Source organism: Oryctolagus cuniculus, chromosome 13, assembly GCF_964237555.1.
Source record: "Oryctolagus cuniculus chromosome 13, mOryCun1.1, whole genome shotgun sequence".
In the NCBI taxonomy this organism is placed as follows: Eukaryota; Metazoa; Chordata; class Mammalia; order Lagomorpha; family Leporidae; genus Oryctolagus; species Oryctolagus cuniculus.
Genome location: NC_091444.1, coordinates 70,974,434 through 70,992,092, shown reverse-complemented (window position 1 = coordinate 70,992,092; position 17,659 = coordinate 70,974,434). Strand labels below are relative to the sequence as shown.

Here is a 17,659-nt window from a genome sequence, read left to right as displayed (position 1 = left end):
CTCCTTCTCTCTGTAACTCTTTCAGATAAATAAATAAATCTTTTAAAAAAAATGTACCAGGATCACACAACCACTAAATAGAATCTCAGCTCAGGGCTCTCTGATGCAATTGTTCACAGTCTTAGCTAGTTCCTGATCTTCTAGGATGTTCCCCCCACCTTATAAAACACAACCAATACCACACACATGATAATAGATTCTGTTAACACAAGCAGACCATAAAATAAGAAAAGACTTATTTTGGGGGACAGCGCTGGACTTAGTGGGTAGAGCTGCCACCTGCAGTGCCAGCATCCCACGTGGGCGCCAGTTCAAGTCCCGGCTGCTCCACTATTTTTTTTTTTTTTTTTTTTGACAGGCAGAGTGGACAGTGAGAGAGAGAGACAGAGAGAAAGGTCTTCCTTTGCCGCTGGTTCACCCTCCAATGGCTGCCGCAGCAGGCACACTGCGCTGATCCAGGAGCCAGGTGCTTCTCCTGGTCTCCCATGGGGTGCAGGGCCCAAGCACTTGGGCCATCCTCCACTGCACTCCCTGGCCACAGCAGAGAGCTGGCCTGGAAGAGGGGCAACTGGGACAGAATCCAGCACCCCGATCGGGACTAGAACCTGGTGTGCCGGCGCCGCTAGGCGGAGGATTAGCCTAGTGAGCCGCGGCGCCAGCGAGGCAGCTCCACTTTCAATCCAGCTCTCTGCTATAGCCTGGCAAAGCAGAAGATGGCTCAAGTCCTTGGGCCCCGGCACCCGCATAGGAGACAGAGCCATTGCAGCCATCTGGAGAGTGAGCCAGTGGATGGACTACCTCTCTCTCTCTCTCTCTCTCTCTCTCTCTCTCTCTTTCTCTCCCTCCTTCCCTCGCCACCCCCCACCGCCTCTGCCTCTCTGTAACTGCCTTTCAAATAGATAGATAAATCTTTTTTTTTTTTTAAAAGACTTATTTTGGCAAAGGGGGTGTTTAGCTTAGTAGTTAAGATGCCTGGATTCCACATCAGTTCGATTCCTAGCTTGAGTTCTTGATTCCAGCTTAATGCAGACCCTGGGAGGCAGTATTAATGGCTCTAGTAATTGGGTTCCTGCAACCCCCATGGGAGACCTGGGCTGTGTTCCCAACTCCTGGCTCTGGCCATTGTCCAGCCCCAGCCATCTCAGGTATTTGGGAAGTGAACCAGAATATAGTCATTTCTCTCTCTTTCTCTCTCCCCAACCCCGGTCATTCTGCCTTTCAAATACATAAAAATAATAAATAAATGTTTTTCAAAATAAAAGCCAGGAAATAAAGAGGTATTTTTTTTGACAGGCAGAGTTAGACAGTGAGAGAGAGAGAGAGAGAGAGAGAGGGGTCTTCCTTTTCCATTGGTTCACCCCCAAAATGGCCACTATGACTGGCGCGCTGTGGCCAACGCACTGCGCCTATCCGAAGCCAGGAGCCAGGTGCTTCTCCTGGTCTCCCATGCGGGTGCAGGGCCCAAGCACTTGGGCCATCCTCCACTGCCTTCCCGGGCCACAGCAGAGAGCTGGACTGGAAGAGGAGCAACAGGGACAGAATCCGGCGCCCCAACCGGGACTAGAACCCGGGGTGCCAGTGCCACAGGCGGAGGATTAGCCAAATAAGCCACGGCACCGGCAGAGGTATGATTTTTTTTTTAAATATTTATTTTATTTATTTGAAAGACAGTTACAGAGAGAGGTAGAGACAGAGAGGTCTTCCATCCACTGGTTCACTCCCCAGATGGCCGCAATGGCTAGAGCTGAGTCAATCCAAAGCCAGGAGTCAGAAGCTTCCTCCGGGTCTCCCATGTGGGTGCAGAGGCCCAAGGACTTGGACCATCTTCTACTGCTTTCCCAGGCCATAGCAGAGAGCTGGATTGGAAGAGGATCAGCCGGGATTAGAACCGGCACCCATATGGGATGCTGATGCTTCAGGCCAGGGCTTTAACCCGCTGCACTGCAGTGCCAGCCCCAAGAGGTACGATTTTATAATCTAGTTCTTACATATACTAAAACAGGAATGTCTGCTTTGGACAGACAAGTGTGTTGCTAAATCTATACCTGTGGCCGGCACCGCAGCTCACTAGGCTAATCCTCCACCTGCAGCGCCGGCACCCCAGGTTCTAGTGCCGGATGGGGCGCCAGATTCTGTCCCGGCTGCTCCTCTTCCAGTCCAGCTCTCTGCTGTGGCCCAGGAAGGCAGTGGAGGATGGCCCAAGTGCTTGGGCCCTGCACCCGCATGGGAGACCAGGAGGAGGCACCTGGCTCCGGGCTTCGGATCAGTGCAGCGCGCCAGTCATAGTGGCCATTTTGGGGGTGAACCAACGGAAAAGGAAGACCTTTCTCTCTGTCTCTCTCTCTCACTGTGTAACTCTGCCTGTCAAAAAAAAAAAATAAATAAATAAAAGAAAAAAATCTATACCTGTGACAGCACAAAGAAAAGAAGGCCGGGCATAGAATCCAGCCAGAGGGCAAGCAACACAGTGACACCAGGGCAAGCAATGTGTAAAATCTTTGTGACTCTGATGCCTCATTTTGAAAATGAATACATAAGACTTTTTGACCCCTAGAAAAAAGGGGGCACCTTCAGAATTCAGAACAATATACCTGGAAAAAAATCCATGGCTGGGGTAAAATTGTTATTACCAAAGGGTCTTCTGTAGCTGTTTAACTTCTTGTGTCAGTCAGGAAGGCTAAGATAAAGAAGTAGGTGTCATTTGTAGTTTAGGTTTCTTCTAGAAGGTGCTATGCTACAGATTCAGTCATATCATCATGAAGTGGGTGACAATTTGCCTCCCACTTTGGTTGCCTGCATCTCGGGGTGCCTGAGTTCAACACTCAGCTCCAGCTCCTGACTCCTAATTCCAGTGTCCTGCTACCGCCAGCTCTGGGAGGCAGCCGTGATGGTTCAAGTAATTGGGCTCCTTCCACCCGTGTGGGAGACCTGGACTGGGTTTCCTTCTTTCAGCATTGGCCTTGACCCAGCCCCAGCTGTTGTCTGGCACTCCCACGTGTCAATACTCCTTGGAGTATGGGATTCAACTGTGGCCGACCAGAATGCTGTCTAGCTGGGGAAGGATGCAGACCCCACCATCCCACCGTGCTGGCAGAGAAATATATAGGCAAGTCTGGGAATAAAATCTTTTGGAGAACTTGGACACAGAAGAATGGCGAATCTCCAATACTCTTCCCTTTACTCCCCCTAGTCATCATGTCCAACTTTCTTGGGTTCCTGTGCCTGTTCCTTTCTTACAGATCCCTCTTCCCTATTTTCTTTCTCCCGTAATCTTTCTTTCTTCTGATTGACTTACTTATTTGAAAGGCAGAGTTACAGAGACACGGAGAGACGGAGAGACAGAGATCTTCCATCTGCAGGTTCACGTCCCCAAATGTCCTTAACCGCCAGGGCTGGACCTGGCTCAAGCGGGGAGCCAGGAGCTCCCTCAGGGTCTCCCACTTGGGTACTGGGGCCGAAGGATTTGGATCAACTTCTGCTGTTTTCCCAGGCGCACCAGCAGGGAGCTGGATCTGAAGTGAAGCAACTGGGATCGACCAGAGCCTGTAGGGGATGCTGCCGGAGCCTATATGGGATATTGCCGCAGGCTGCAGCGCCGCCCCCGCTCAATGTTTCTTAAGATAAAAAGGGGTTTTGGCCGGCGCCGTGGCTCACTAGGCTAATCCTCTGCCTTGCAGCGCCAGCACACCGGGTTCTAGTCCCGGTTGGGGCGCCGGATTCTGTCCCGGTTACCCCTCTTCCAGGCCAGCTCTCTGCTGTGGCCATTGGAGGGTGAACCAACAGCAAAGGAAGACCTTTCTCTCTGTCTCTCTCTCTCACTGTCCACTCTGCCTGTCAAAAAAAAGGGGGGGGAGGGGTATTTTCTCGCTCTTTCAAATGTCCTTTTCTATCTGCGCCCCTTATGTTTTTCTTTCAGTCAGGCAGCCAACACTGTTGTGAAACGAGGCTTCCAGCAGAGGAGCCAGTGGTGATTACTGCAGGCCTTAAAGATACTGACGGTTTGGCACCTGCTCCGCTGGACCCTTCTCAAACCCAGGGGTGCCTCAGCCCCAAGGGAGAGCTCTTGAGACCGTCCCTGAGTCCCTCCCCCAATCGGGGGCGTGGCTTCGCCGCGGCGGCCTTCGTCCCGGATTGGCTCCGAGGGTCCGGCCTCTCGACCAATCAGGCGCGGGGGCGTTGTCGCGGAGCCGGGCTCTGGGCTCCCTCGCAGCGAACTCGAACTCGGGGAGTCCCCACGCGCGGCGCTCACTGGGGCCTGACTGCTCCCGTGCCCCTTCCACCGCTTCTGTCTCCCGGCCAGGGGCGCAGGCTGAACATGGCCTCAGCCACGGCGGCAGCCGCAAGACGGGGCATAAGCCAGGCTCCCCTGCTGTTCCTTCGGCGCGGCTACCAGACCGAGCGGGGCGTCTACGGCTACCGGCCCAGGAAGCCCGAGAGTCAGAGTCTCCGGAGCGGCCTGGCGCGCCCCCAAGGTGGGGCTGGGGCCCAAGGGTGGAAGCTGGGGATCCGGGGGGCGTCCCCCTTAACGTGAGTTGCGGTCGGGTGCCGTTGTAGGAGGCATCGGAGCTCCGGCACCGGCGGCTGGCCTGTGAGGAGGACGGGGGTGGGGGCGGACGCGGGTACCGTGCCCCCAGCCCCGTCGTCCATCGTCTTAGGTTCCGCGCTCCGCGGTCTCCTCCTCTTCCTCGCTCTGCCCTGGTTTGGGAAGAGGCTGGGCCGTTCCGTCACTGCTACGCGAGCACGTGGGAACTTGGCTTTTTGTGAGGGCTGTGGGGGAAGAAAAGTTCTGAGATAGCTCGGCCCCTGGAGTTAAGCTGACGACACATGGATGCTTTTCCAAGGCCAACGCGAGAGCGGGGCGGCGTGGGGTGCAAGTGCGGCCTCTTGGGAAAAGAGGACATAAAGTTCGTGATCTTAGGACCGCAGCTTGATATTTATTATCCAGGCCTGGGTTGGCTTTTAACGTTAATTTCGGAGTTTAAAACTCCTTGCTGAACTTTTAACCATTGTTTTAAACATGAATATCAGGGATGTTTGTTTGTTTAGGACACTCTGTTACATGTTTATTTGTTAGAGACTGGTTTTCAGTGTGTGTTTTATACTGATTTTCTGTGTGTGTTTTATAACCGGCGCCCATATGGAATGCCGGCATTGTAGGCGGCGTCTTAACCCATTAGGCCACAATGCTGGCTCCTGGCCTTTTCATCTTATACCACACACTAGAACCTCAATATTTTGCTTTTCAGCTCAGTGGACATTTACAATGAACCTCATTTCTCCCTCAAGCTCAATGGGGTTTCTTTAGGAAAGACTTTTTTTGCCAACTAAATTGTTGTCTCCCATGCAGGTGCAGGGGCCCAAGAATTTGGGCCATCTTCTACTGCTTTCCCAGTCTATAGGAAAGAGCTGGGTAGGAAGTGGAGCAGCCAGGACGCGAACTGGTGCTCATATGGGATGCTGGCACTGCAGGCAGTGGCTTTACTTGCTACGCCACAGCACCAGTCCCCACTGATTAACTTTTTAAATACAACAGCCAGGGCTGGGCCATGCTGAAGCCAGGAGACTAGAACTCCATACAGGTCTCCCATAAGGGCGGCAGGGGCCCAAGCACTTGAGCCTTCATCCACTATCTCTCAGGATGGGTTAGCAGGAAGCTGGATCAAAAATGAAGGAACTAGAACTGGAACGGGCACTGCAATATGGGATGCTGGCATCACAAGCAGCAATTTAACTCTCTGTACCACAACACTTGCCCCAGGAATATATGTTTTTTTTATTAGGGACCCTAGGTGATTTCAATAGGAAGTCCATGGCCACCCTTGGCCAACACTGTTCTGGTCATGAGAGATGTATGTGTTGGACAAGTTTGACAATCCCTTCTTCATTTGACATCCTGTGAGTGTGTGCTCATTGCACAAGTGTGTGCTGTCCTTGGAGGTTTTCCCTCAGAACGGGAGTCTGTGTGTGACTTCTGTTAACATCTTCACAGCTGAGAAGTAAGCCTTGCCTTGGAAAAACCAGGACATTGGTTTTCGACTTGCTAAGATTGAGGAGTATCAGAATTGTTGTGGGAGCTTTTGGGCTGGTTTGAAAAATCTCTGGAGTTGATTTTATATATAAACATTCCCTCTTCCTTCATCACCAAATTGTCTCCCACCTCCTGGCTAGTAGTGAACCTGCTGTCTTTTGAGGTGCTTGGTATTGAGTTAGAATAGCAGGCCAAGAGTAGGATCTTTTTGTCCTGGGAGGGGCCAGCAGAGTCAGTACTGGATGGCACTGTGTGTGGCACTGTTGCAGGATCTGTCTTAAGGAGTTTTGTTGCTAAGAGTAATGCTTTTTTTTTTTTTTTTCATTTTCCTTATTTAAAAAACATTTTGAGTAAACCTTAAAGGCAAGTAGGCCACTTTGTAACTTTCTGTTGCATGTAGCTCTACGACAAGTTTTTCTGTTTCGGAAAAATTCCTTTGTCATAACTCTTTTTGTAGATCGTTATGTCTTAGACATCATGTGGGAGACAGGACGAGGGTTAGTTGCTTGTACAGGTTGAGTATCCCTTATCCAAAATGTTTGGGATCGGAAGTGTCCCAGAATTTGGATTTTGGAATATTGGTATAGATTTTGCTGGTTGAGCATCCCTCATCTTAAAATTCAAAATTCAAAATCCACAACCTTTTGAGTGCCAGTGTAATTGAAGGAGGGTTGTGTCTACAAAGGCTGCCTCTTAAGAGCCACCTGCTACTTGCTTCCATGTCTTTAACCTTGCAAGCTCTGCATCTTAGGCCCTGAGACGGCAGAAGAGACAATATCTTCTGTTTGCAGAACCAAATTTCCCTACATCTCTGCTTGCAGGCTAGGCAGCTGCAACTTGACCTCATCTTTCTGCAGGGCTTTCCTGCAGTAATAAGAAACAAAGAGTACACACTACTAAACTGTAACCCCACGGGCATGTGTTCCACCTTACAGGATATTGTAAGTGACAGCTTTACCAATAGCACTGCTCATCAGCTTTCTGGGCAGAAATATCTGTCTCCTTTCTATCTACTGCCTGACTGAGAAGCCAGGATCCTTTGTATTTCAGATTCTGTATTGATAGTAACCCACCTCCAGCACAAAATTCTCTATTAGAGAGGATGAGTTCAGGTGTGGTGACAGAGACCTGAAATAACAATGGCCTAAATAAGTAAAAATCTGAGCTGGTATGACTGCTTTGCCTGCATAGTCACAGGGTTCAAGTTCCTTCTGTATTTTTCCTTCACTGTCCTGTGGGTATTGTGCTCACCCCTGGTCATGGATGGCTCCATATCCACACACTGGCCAGCAGCAAGGAGAAAACATCTGTTTTGGGGCCAGCGCTATGGCTTAGCAGGTGAAGCTGTTGCCTGCAGTGCCATCATCCCACATGGGCACCAGTTCGAGTCCTGGGTGCTCTATTTCCGATCCAGCTCTCAGCTATGGCCTGCAAAATCAGTAGAAGATGGCCCAAGTCCTTGGGCCCTTGCACCTGCTTGGGAGACCTGAAAGAAGCTCCTGGTTCCTGGCTTCAGATTGGTGCAGCTCCGGCTGTTGTGTCCATTTGGGGAGTGAACCAGCAGATGGAAGACCTCTCTCTCTCTCTCTCTCTCTCTGCCTCTGCCTCTCTGTAACTCTGCCTTTCAAATAAATACATAAATCTTTAAAATAAAATAAAATAAGCATCCGTTTCCTTCTAGGTACTTTCTCCTTCACCAGCACTTAGTCCTTACTCTGGCTGCATGGAAAGCTAGGAGATGGATCTTTCTTCTTGGTGGCCATATTGCCAACTATTTGTTCTGGAGAAGGGAGAATGGGGCTTGCGAATTAGAGCAGTCTCTGATCCCGATGTGTTACAGAAATCTGAGTCAAACAATCTACGTTCAATCTTTTCACTTTATACTTCACACAAAATCCCAAGCCTTACAAATCCCGGTCTCTCAAAGCCTTGCTTTCTTATGCACATATTTTTGCCCTTTTGGGTCCTCTCTCAGGCCCTTAGTTCTAATCTACTGCAAAAAAAGAATTAGCTCATGGGTTCTTGGTTCCCTGTGAAAAGATTTCAGAGGGTCTGTGTGCTGTGCACAGTCCTGTATATGTATGTGTTTCTTTTTTTTTTATTTTTTTTTATTTTTTTTTTTTTATTTTGACAGGCAGAGTGGACAGTGAGAGAGAGAGAGACAGAGAGAAAGGTCTTCCTTTTGCCGTTGGTTCACCCTCCAATGGCCGCCGCGGCCGGCGCGCTGCGGCCGGCGCACCGCGCTGATCCGATGGCAGGAGCCAGGAGCCAGGTGCTTTTCCTGGTCTCCCATGGGGTGCAGGGCCCAAGCACCTGCGCCATCCTCCACTGCACTCCCTGGCCACAGCAGAGGGCTGGCCTGGAAGAGGGGCAACCGGGACAGAATCCGGCTCCCCGACCGGGACTAGAACCCGGTGTGCCGGCGCCGCTAGGCGGAGGATTAGCCTAGTGAGCCGCGGCGCCGGCCTGTATGTGTTTCTAAGTAAAGTTATCCGTGACTTCAGAAAGGTAAAATTGCTAGCCTGATGGGTATTGTAATTTATAGCCTATAGCCTGGTTCCCTTCTTGCTTGTTCAACTCTTTCTTTTTTTATTTTTTTTAAAGTTATAGGTTTCTTTAGTTATGATAGTGCTTGTGTGTGTGTGTTGCTTTTTTTTTTTTTGAAATATTTATTTATTTATTTGAAAGATACACAGAGAGAGAAGGAGTGGCAAAAAGAGGAAGAGAGAGAGAGGTCTTCCATCTGCTCCCAACTGGCCACAGTGGCTGGAGATGTGCTGATCCAAAGCCAGGAGCCTGGAGCCTCTTCCAGGTCTCCCACGTGGGTGCAAGGGCCCAAGGACTTGGGCCATCTTCTACTGCTTTTCCAAGCCACATAAGAGAGCTGGGTCTGAAGTGGAGCAGCTGGGACATGAACCAGCACCCATATGGGATATCGGCACTGCAGGTGGTGGCTTTACCCACTATGCCACAGCACCGGCCCCTCAAATCTTTCTAAAACATTGGTTTTGCTGTGTCATTTTGGTCGTCAAAGGCTCAACTTTGCATTTCAGAGTAAAACCCAAGTTCTTTTACTTGATATTCATGTTTTTTTTTTTAAAGATGTATTTATCTATTTCAAAGTCAGAGTTACAGAGAGAAAGAGAAAGAGAAAGAGAGAGAGAGAGAAAGAAATCTTCCATTTTCTTGTTCACTCTCCAATTGTCAGGGCTGGGGCCAGGCTAAAGCCAGGAGTCGAGAGCTTCTTCTAGGTTTTCCACATGGGTAGCAAGGGCCCAAGCACTTGGGCCATGCTCCATTGCTTTTTCCAGGCCATCAGCAGGGAGCTGGATCTGAAGTGGAGTTGCTGGGACATGAGCTGGCACCCACATGGGATGCTGGTGTCACAGGTGTCAGCTTTACCTGCTATGCCACATTGCCAGACCCCTATTTCTTTATTTTTGAAGACTTTGTTTTGTATTCCCTTCAGTTCTATACTTAACTGAATACTTATTAAATGGCTTATTGCTAAGAAATGGAAATGGTATTCTGTATATGCAGTTTATTTGTGACATTTAGTGCATTTGAATTTTGCATGTACAATCATAACACTGTATCAAGAAAGGATGCCATTTATATATACTGGGAAATGCGTTATTAAGACTCTGGGTTTTCCTTAAATTCTATGTAAATGTCTGCTTTGGTCAATTCTGCTAATTAGAATAGGAGGTTGATGAGGCTAAGGACATGGTTTGAATGACTTTCGTGTTTTTCATTATGTCTGCCAGTTGTCATGAAAGGGACCATCTTGGTTGGGAAGAATGCTTGAGTTAGTGCAATGGATCCTGTGGATACATTTTGAGTACTAGCAGAGTAGATGATAGGGCAAACTCTCCTGCAAATGCACATGTGGCATCTCCCTCATCAGTAGTGACAGTGGGGCAGGCATTATGGAGCAGCGGGCTAAGCCACAACCTGGGGCACCAGCATTCCATATCGCAGTGCCAGTTCAAGTCATGGCTGCTCCACTTTTGATCCATCTCCCTGTTAATGCCCCTGAGAAAGTGGTGGAAGATGACCCAAGCATTTGGGCCCCTACACCCACATGGGAGACCTGCATAGTGTTCTGGGTTTCTGGCTTCAACTTGGCCCAGCCTTGGTCGTGGTGGTCATTTGGGAAATGAATCAGCAGATGGAAGATGTCTTTCTCTCTGTGTCTCTCCCTCTCTCTGTCATTCTGTGTTTCAAATAAATAAAAATAAATCTTTAAAAAAGGTAGTGACAGGGGAGGGGATATCGTCAAGGTTATGGAGCCTCTTCACTCCTCTTTGCACTTCATCGAAATTCTTTCTTTAGATGTTTATCTTGGCACAACTCAGTGCCTGCATAGGATGATCACGTCATTTGCTAAGATTTCTTTTGTTGTAAGTCTTTAAAGAAATATTGAATTTGCTTTTCGTAACCTTTTGGATAGCAGTGGCTTCACTGGTTAAAATTTGACCTGTGGTGAATGTTCTTTGTAGCTAGCTATTAGTAACCACTTGTACTTTAACCTCTGTAACCCTCAGTTTCCAAGTGAACTTGAATTTATTTACCAAAAATCCTATTTTAAACTGGAGGTGAGTTTAGGAGTAATGTTTCGCAGACATAAATTTTGTTACAGGGCAAGCATTTGGCACAGCTGTTAAGATACCACTTGGGAAGCCCACAGCCTATATTGGACCAGTTGGCTCCAGTTCCAGCTCTTTTGCCTCTGTTCCAGTTTCCTAGTAATGCACCCTTGGGTGGTTATGAATGATGGCTCCGGTGTTGTGTCTCTGACACCCAGCCCTGACTGTTGTGGGCACCTGGGAAGTGAACCAAAGGATGGCAGGACTTCCTGTCTATCTGCCTTCCAAATAAAGTTAAAATAAATAATAATTTTAAAAAAATCAAGGAGGATTTGGGGCTAAAAAAAAAAGCCATGGAAGATTTGGAGTCTCTGTTATGAAAAATGGCAGAATTTGGGGACCACCGGGAGATGGGAAACATAAGATTCAGTCAGTGTCTAGGGCTTGTTAGATTGTCACTGGCTGTTGGTAGTTGGAGTGAGTTTTCGAGGATGTTGCAAATAGGAAATAACAGGAGCTTTTTCTGGAGAAATAGGAAAAAGTAAAAACTGAATACAGTAAAGATTTTTGAAAATATAGATAATTCTGGAATACAAATGCAGGCCAAAATTGGCCTAAGACATTAGATATTTTACTTTTTTAAAAAAGTGTTTTAATGGTATCTAATACTCTCATCCCTTTTTCTGTAGGCTCAGGGCTTCGTCTTTCAACTTTGGTTGTGTTATAAAGGATAGAACATTGGACTGAGGTCATACAGACTTTGAGTCCAAATTCCAACTTCTTCGCTTTCTGATTGTGCCACCTTTTGCAAGCTACTTAGCCCCTTTGAGCCTCATTTTTTTTTTTTTTTAAGATTTATTTACTTAAAAGAGTTGCAGAGAGAGAGAGAGAGAGAGAGAGAGGTCTTCCATCCGCTGGTTCACTCCCCAAATGGTCTCAACAGCTAGAGCTGGGCCTCTCTGAAACCAAGAGCCAGGAGCTTCTTCCAGGTCTCACACATGGGTGCAGGGGCCCAAGGACTTGGGCCATCTTCTGCTGCTTTCCCAGGCCATAACCAAGAGCTGGATTGAAAGAGGAGTAGCCGGGACTTGAACCTGCACCCATTTGGGATGTCGGTGCTGCAGGCTGGGGCTTTAACCGACCTGCTGCGCCACAGCGCCAGCCCCCAAAATCTGACTTTTAAAAAATATTTTTATTCCGGTTGCCCCTCTTCCAGTCCAGCTCTCTGCTGTGGCCTGGGAAGGCAGTGGAGGATGTCCCAAATGCTTAGGCCCTGCACCCGCATAGGGAGACCAAGAGGAAGCACCTGGCTCCTGGCTTCGGATCAACGCAATGTGTTGGCTGTAGTGGCCATGTGAAGGGTGAACCAACAGAAAAAAAGGAAGACCTTTCTTTTTTTTTTTTTTTTTTTTTTTTTGACAGGCAGAGTGGACAGTGAGAGAGAGAGACAGAGAGAGAAAGGTCTTCCTTTTTGCCGTTGGTTCACCCTCCAATGGCCGCCGCTGCAGCCGGCGCACCGCGCTGATCCTGGCAGGAGCCAGGAGCCAGGTGCTTTTCCTGGTCTCCCATGGGGTGCAGGGCCCAAGCACCTGGGCCATCCTCCACTGCACTCCCTGGCCATAGCAGAGAGCTGGCCTGGAAGAGGGGCAACCGGGACAGAATCCGGCGCCCCAACCGGGACTCGAACCCGGTGTGCCGGCGCCGCAAGGTGGAGGATTAGCCTATTGAGCCACGGCGCCGGCTCAGGAAGACCTTTCTGTCTCTGTCTCTCTCTCTCACTGTCTAACTCTGCCTGTAAAAAAATATATTTTTTTATCAATTTATTTGAGAAAGAGAGCGCCCCCATCTGCTGGTTCACTCCCCAAATGTCTGTAACATCTGGGGCACTGAAACTAGGAGCTGGGAACTCAGTCCAGGATTCCCATGGAGGTGGCATGAACCTGACTACTTGAGCTGACACTGCTGCCCGCCAGGGTCTGCATTAGCAGGAAGCTGGAACCGCAGCTACAGCTAGGGGTTGAACCCAGGCACTCCAGTGTGGCGTGTGGGTGTTGTAACTAGCATCTTACCTTTCGAAGATGACTATGCGGCTTGTTCTCCCTATTCTGTCTGACTTCATTAGGAACTTAAACATCAAAGGAAATCCCTGTGACCTTTGGCAGATGCCGTGAGCACTAAGTTACTTGGGAAGCATTATGCCTAACATGAAGACATCATTTTTCTCTTACAGCCATCTTTTGATTTCCATAGCAATAGGTGTTTTAAAATGAAGACTATATGCATTCTGTTGCTATCCTCTCATTCTCTTGAATGTTTTAATTTCATTCTTCGCTATGAAAGTAATACAATTAAAGTTAACTGAAAATAGATCTTTGTAAAAAATAAGAATAGCAATAGGAGAGGGGGGAGGAAGAAGGGTGGGGGTGCAGACGGGAGGGAGGGTGGGGTGGGAAGAATCACTGTGTTCCTCAATTTTTATATATGAAATGCATGAAGTTTGTATACCTTTAATAAAAGATTTCTAAGTTAAAAAAAAAGAAAGTAATACAGAAGCCCTTTTATCTAGTACATTTGAAACTGATACTTGGTCAATTTAATAAAAGATGTTAAATAAAGGAATATCAGAAAGAAATGAGAGATGCTTGAAGTTTTTTTATTTTGACATAGCATGTTTTTGTTTTTATTTTTTTCAAGATTTTATTTGAAAGGCAGAGTTAGAGAAGGAGAGAGAGAGAGAGATCTTGCATCCATTGGTTCCCTCTCCAAATGGTCACAACAGTTGGAGCTGGGCCAGGCTAAAGTCAGGAGCCTGGAACTCCATCCAGATCACCCATGTAGGTGCCAAGGGCCCAAGCACCTGGGCCATCCTCTGCTGTTTTCCTAGGCACATTAGCAGGGAGTTGGACTGGTATGGCGCACCCAGTGGCATTCATATGGGATGCTGGTGTCATAGGCGGCAGCTTCACCCACTGTGCCACAATGCCAGCCCCGATTTTGTATTTATATATGCAAACGTCATGTTTTTACATGTACAATTTTTAAAACGGAGAGAGCAGGACAGGCATTTGTTGCAGTGGCTATGACCCCACTTGGGGGGTTGGCGCCATAGGCTCACTTGGTTAATCCTCCGCCTGCAGCACTGGCATCCCATATGGGCGCCGGGTTCCACTCCCGGTTGCTCCTCTTCCAGGCCAGCTCTCTGCTGTGGCCTGGGAAGGCAGTGGAGGATGGCCCAAGTGCTTGGGCCCTGCACCCGCATGGGACACCAGGAGGAAGCACCTGGCTCCTGGCTTCGGATTGGCGCAGCACCAGCTATTGTGGCCATTTGGGGGGTGAACCATCAGATGGAAGACCTTTCTTTCTGTCTGTCTCACTATCACTCACTCTACCTGTCAAATAAATAAAAAAAAAGACCCCACTTGGGTTGCTTGCTTCCTGATCAGAGTTCCTGGGCTCATTCCAGCTCCCTTTCCCAGCCCAGCCTCCTTCTACTGTGCATCCTGGGAGGCAGCATGGCATGGCCAAAGTAGATGGGCCCTGCTATCCTTGTGGGATACCCAGGTTGAGTTTGGGCTATGGCTTTTGCCTGGCCCAGTCCTGGGTGTTGTGGGCCTTTGGGGAGTGAATCAGCAGACAGGAGAGCTCTGTCTGTCTGTCTCTGCCATTCAACCTAAATAAATGAGTCAGTCAATTTTAAGAATAAAAAATGCACGGAGCTTATAAAAGCAATTCAAGTGCATAAGTCTTTCTAAATTCTACTAGAAATATTTTCCTTTTTTCAGGAGCAACAGACTTGAGAACAAATATAACTAGTTCTTATAGGCATGTAGTCACCTGGTGAGAGCAAACATTAGAGAACCCATTAATCAAAAGGCTTTAGAGTGCAGTGGGCAGCAAGTCAGTTGTCTATGCTTAAAAGAGCACTACTGTGCATGTTCACTGTGGGAAACTTAAAAAATACAATAAACAGGACTTTCTATATAGGATTACTAGTAAGTTTTTGGTCCATTTTCTTTACTTACATGAAATGCAGTCATATGTTGCTTCATGTTGGGGATATGTTCTGAGAAATGCATCATTTGGTGATTTTATCATTGTGCAAACATTATAGAGTGTAGTTACACAAACTATATGGCTACTACATCACTAGGTGATAGAAATGGGACCACTATTGTAAATGTGTTCCATTGTTGACTGAGACACCATCCTGTGGGGCATGACTATGTATGTTCTGCATTCAAAGACTCAACCCGCCTAAGAGTTGTGTCTGTAGCGACCATGTGCAGACTTTTTTTCTTGTCATTATTCCTTAAGCAATACAGTTGAACACTATTTACATACCATTTGCATTGCATAGGTATTATAAGTAATCTAGAAATGATTTAAAGTATGTAAGAGTTTATGTGTAGTTTATATACAAATGCTTGAGCATTCATGGATTTTAGTGTTTGCAGAGGGACTGGGAGGACGATCCTAGAACAAGTCACCTGTAGATATCCAAGGATGACTCCATGAGCTTGTATACATACATGAAGTATGCACACAGACACAATTATGCTATATGCACTATATCATGAAATACATATTTTGTACTACCTATCTCTACACACATACTAAAAGAAGGCTCATGCTGTATAGACAAGGGTATTTCAAAAGTTCATGGAAAAAGGAATTAATGTACATTTTCCATGGACTTTTTGTAGAGCCCTCTTACTGTCTTATAGTCTATTAATTCTTGACACTTTGTCGTTAGATATCCTTTTCCAACATTATTTTCCTTTTTTTAAAATAAAGCTTTATTTATTTGAAGAGCAGAGTTAGAGAGGAAGGGAGAGACAGAAAGAGATCTTCCGTCTGCTGGCTCACTCCCCAAATGGCTACAACAACCATGGGCCAGGCTGAAGCCAGGAGCCTGGAACTCCATCTGAGTCTCCCAGATGGTTGGCAGGGGCCCAAGTACTTGCACCATCTTCCACTGTTTTCCCAGGCACATTAGAAGGGAGCTGGATCAGAAGTGGAACAGCCCAGACTCAAATTGGTGCCTTTATGGGATACTGACATCAAAGGTGATGATTTAACACATTGTGCCACAATGCCAGCCCCACATTTATTATTAATTTTTTAAAAATTAGTTATTTACGGGGGTGGCTCCGTGGCTCAGTAGGCTAATCCTCCACTTGTGGTGCTGGCATCCCATATGGGTGCTGGTTCTAGTCCTGGTTGCCCCTCTTCCAATCCAGCTCTCTGCTATGGCCTGGGAAAGAAGTGGAAGATGGCCCAAATGCTTGGACCCTGTACCCACATGGGAAACCGGGAAGAAACTCCTAGATCCTGGCCTCAGATCAGTGCAGCTCCAGCCATTGCGGCCATCTGGGGAGTGAACCAACAGACGGAAGACCTTTCTCTCTGTCTCTCCCTCTCACTCTCTGTAACTCTACCTCTCAAATAAATAAATAAAATCTTTTAAAAAGGCCGGCGCCGTGGCTCAATAGGCTAATCCTCCACCTAGTGGCGCTGGTCAGACCAGGTTCTAGTCCCGGTTGGGGCTCCGGATTCTGTCCCGGTTGCCCCTCTTCCAGGCCAGCTCTCTGCTGTGGCCTGGGAGTGCAGTGGAGGATGGCCCAAGTGCTTGGGCCCTGCACCCCATGGGAGACGAGGAGAAGCACCTGGCTCCTGCCTTCGGAACAGCGCGGCCATTGGAGGGTGAACCAACCGCAAAAGGAAGACCTTTCTCTCTGTCTCTCTCTCTCATTATCCACTCTGCCTGTCAAAAAAAAAAAAATCTTTTAAAAAATTAGTTATTTACTTTATTTGGGAGAGAGAGATTTCCCATCCTCTGGTTCACTCCCCCAAAATGTCCACAACAGCCAGGACTGGGACATGTGGAAGCCAGGAGCCAGGACTTCAATCCAAGTTTCCCACATGGGTGGCAGGCACCTGGATACTTGAGCTATCATCTGCCACCTCAGAGTGTGTATTAACAGGAAGCTGGAATAGGAAGTGGAGCCAGGATTCAAACCCAGGCAGTTCAATATGGGATGTGGGTATCCCAAGGAGTGGCTTAATCCCTGCACCAGATACCTGCCCTTAAAATTTTTTTTTAACTTTTTTATTTACTTGAAAGGCAGAGAGAGAGAAGGGAAGGGATGGCAAGGGAATGGAAGGGGAGGGTCGGGGAGAGGAGAGGAGAGTTCCCATCTACTGGTTTACTACCTAAATGCCTGCAACCACAGGAACTGGGCTGGGACCAAAGTCAAGTGCTTGAAACTCAATCTAGGGGGTCAGTGGTGTGGCTCAGTGGGTTAAAGCGTCCCATATGGGCGCCAGTTAGAGTCTCGGTTGCTCCACTTCCAATCCAGCTCTCTGTTGTGGCCTGGGAAAGCAGTGGAAGATGGCCCAAGTCCTTGGGCCCCTGCACCTGTGTGGAAGACACAGTTGGAGCTCCTGGCTCCTGGCTTCAGTCTGGTTCAGCCGTGGCTGTTGCAGCAATCTGGGGAGTGAACCAGTGGATAGAGGACCTCTCTCTCTTTGGCTCTACCTTTCTAACTCTTTCAAATAAATAAAATAAATCTTAAAAAAAAAAAAAAAGAAAAGAGAATCTAGGTCTCCCATGTGGTAGGTAGAAGGAACACAATTACTTGATTCATCACTATTGCCTTGCAAATTTTCTGTTAGTGGAAAGTTGGAGTCAAGAGCCAGAATTTGGGACTCAGGCATCTTCTTTTTTTTTTTTTTTTTTTGACAGGCAGAGTGGACAGTGAGAGAGAGAGAGACAGAGAGAAAGGTCTTCCTTTGCCGTTGGTTCACCCTCCAATGGCCGCCGCGGCCAGAGCGCTGCGGCCGGCGCACCGCGCTGATCCGATGGCAGGAGCCAGGAGCCAGGTGCTTTTCCTGGTCTCCCATGGGGTGCAGGGCCCAAGCACCTGGGCCATCCTCCACTGCACTCCCAGGCCACAGCAGAGAGCTGGCCTGGAAGAGGGGCAACCGGGACAGAATCCGGCGCCCCAACCGGGACTAGAACCCGGTGTGCCGGCGCCGCTAG

At 48.1% G+C, this 17,659-nt stretch overlaps 1 protein-coding gene across 1 annotated transcript in view; it reads left to right on the top strand.

The window, feature by feature from the left end:
• The first annotated feature begins 4,169 nt into the window (after positions 1 to 4,169).
• DHTKD1 (dehydrogenase E1 and transketolase domain containing 1) overlaps positions 4,170 to 17,659 on the top strand; it is a 60,542-nt gene continuing 47,052 nt past the window's right edge. The window contains exon 1 of the mRNA XM_002717511.5: positions 4,170 to 4,472. Coding sequence (XP_002717557.2) covers positions 4,316 to 4,472 — 157 coding nt within the window. The 5' untranslated portion in view covers positions 4,170 to 4,315. The remainder of the gene's footprint in view (positions 4,473 to 17,659) is intronic.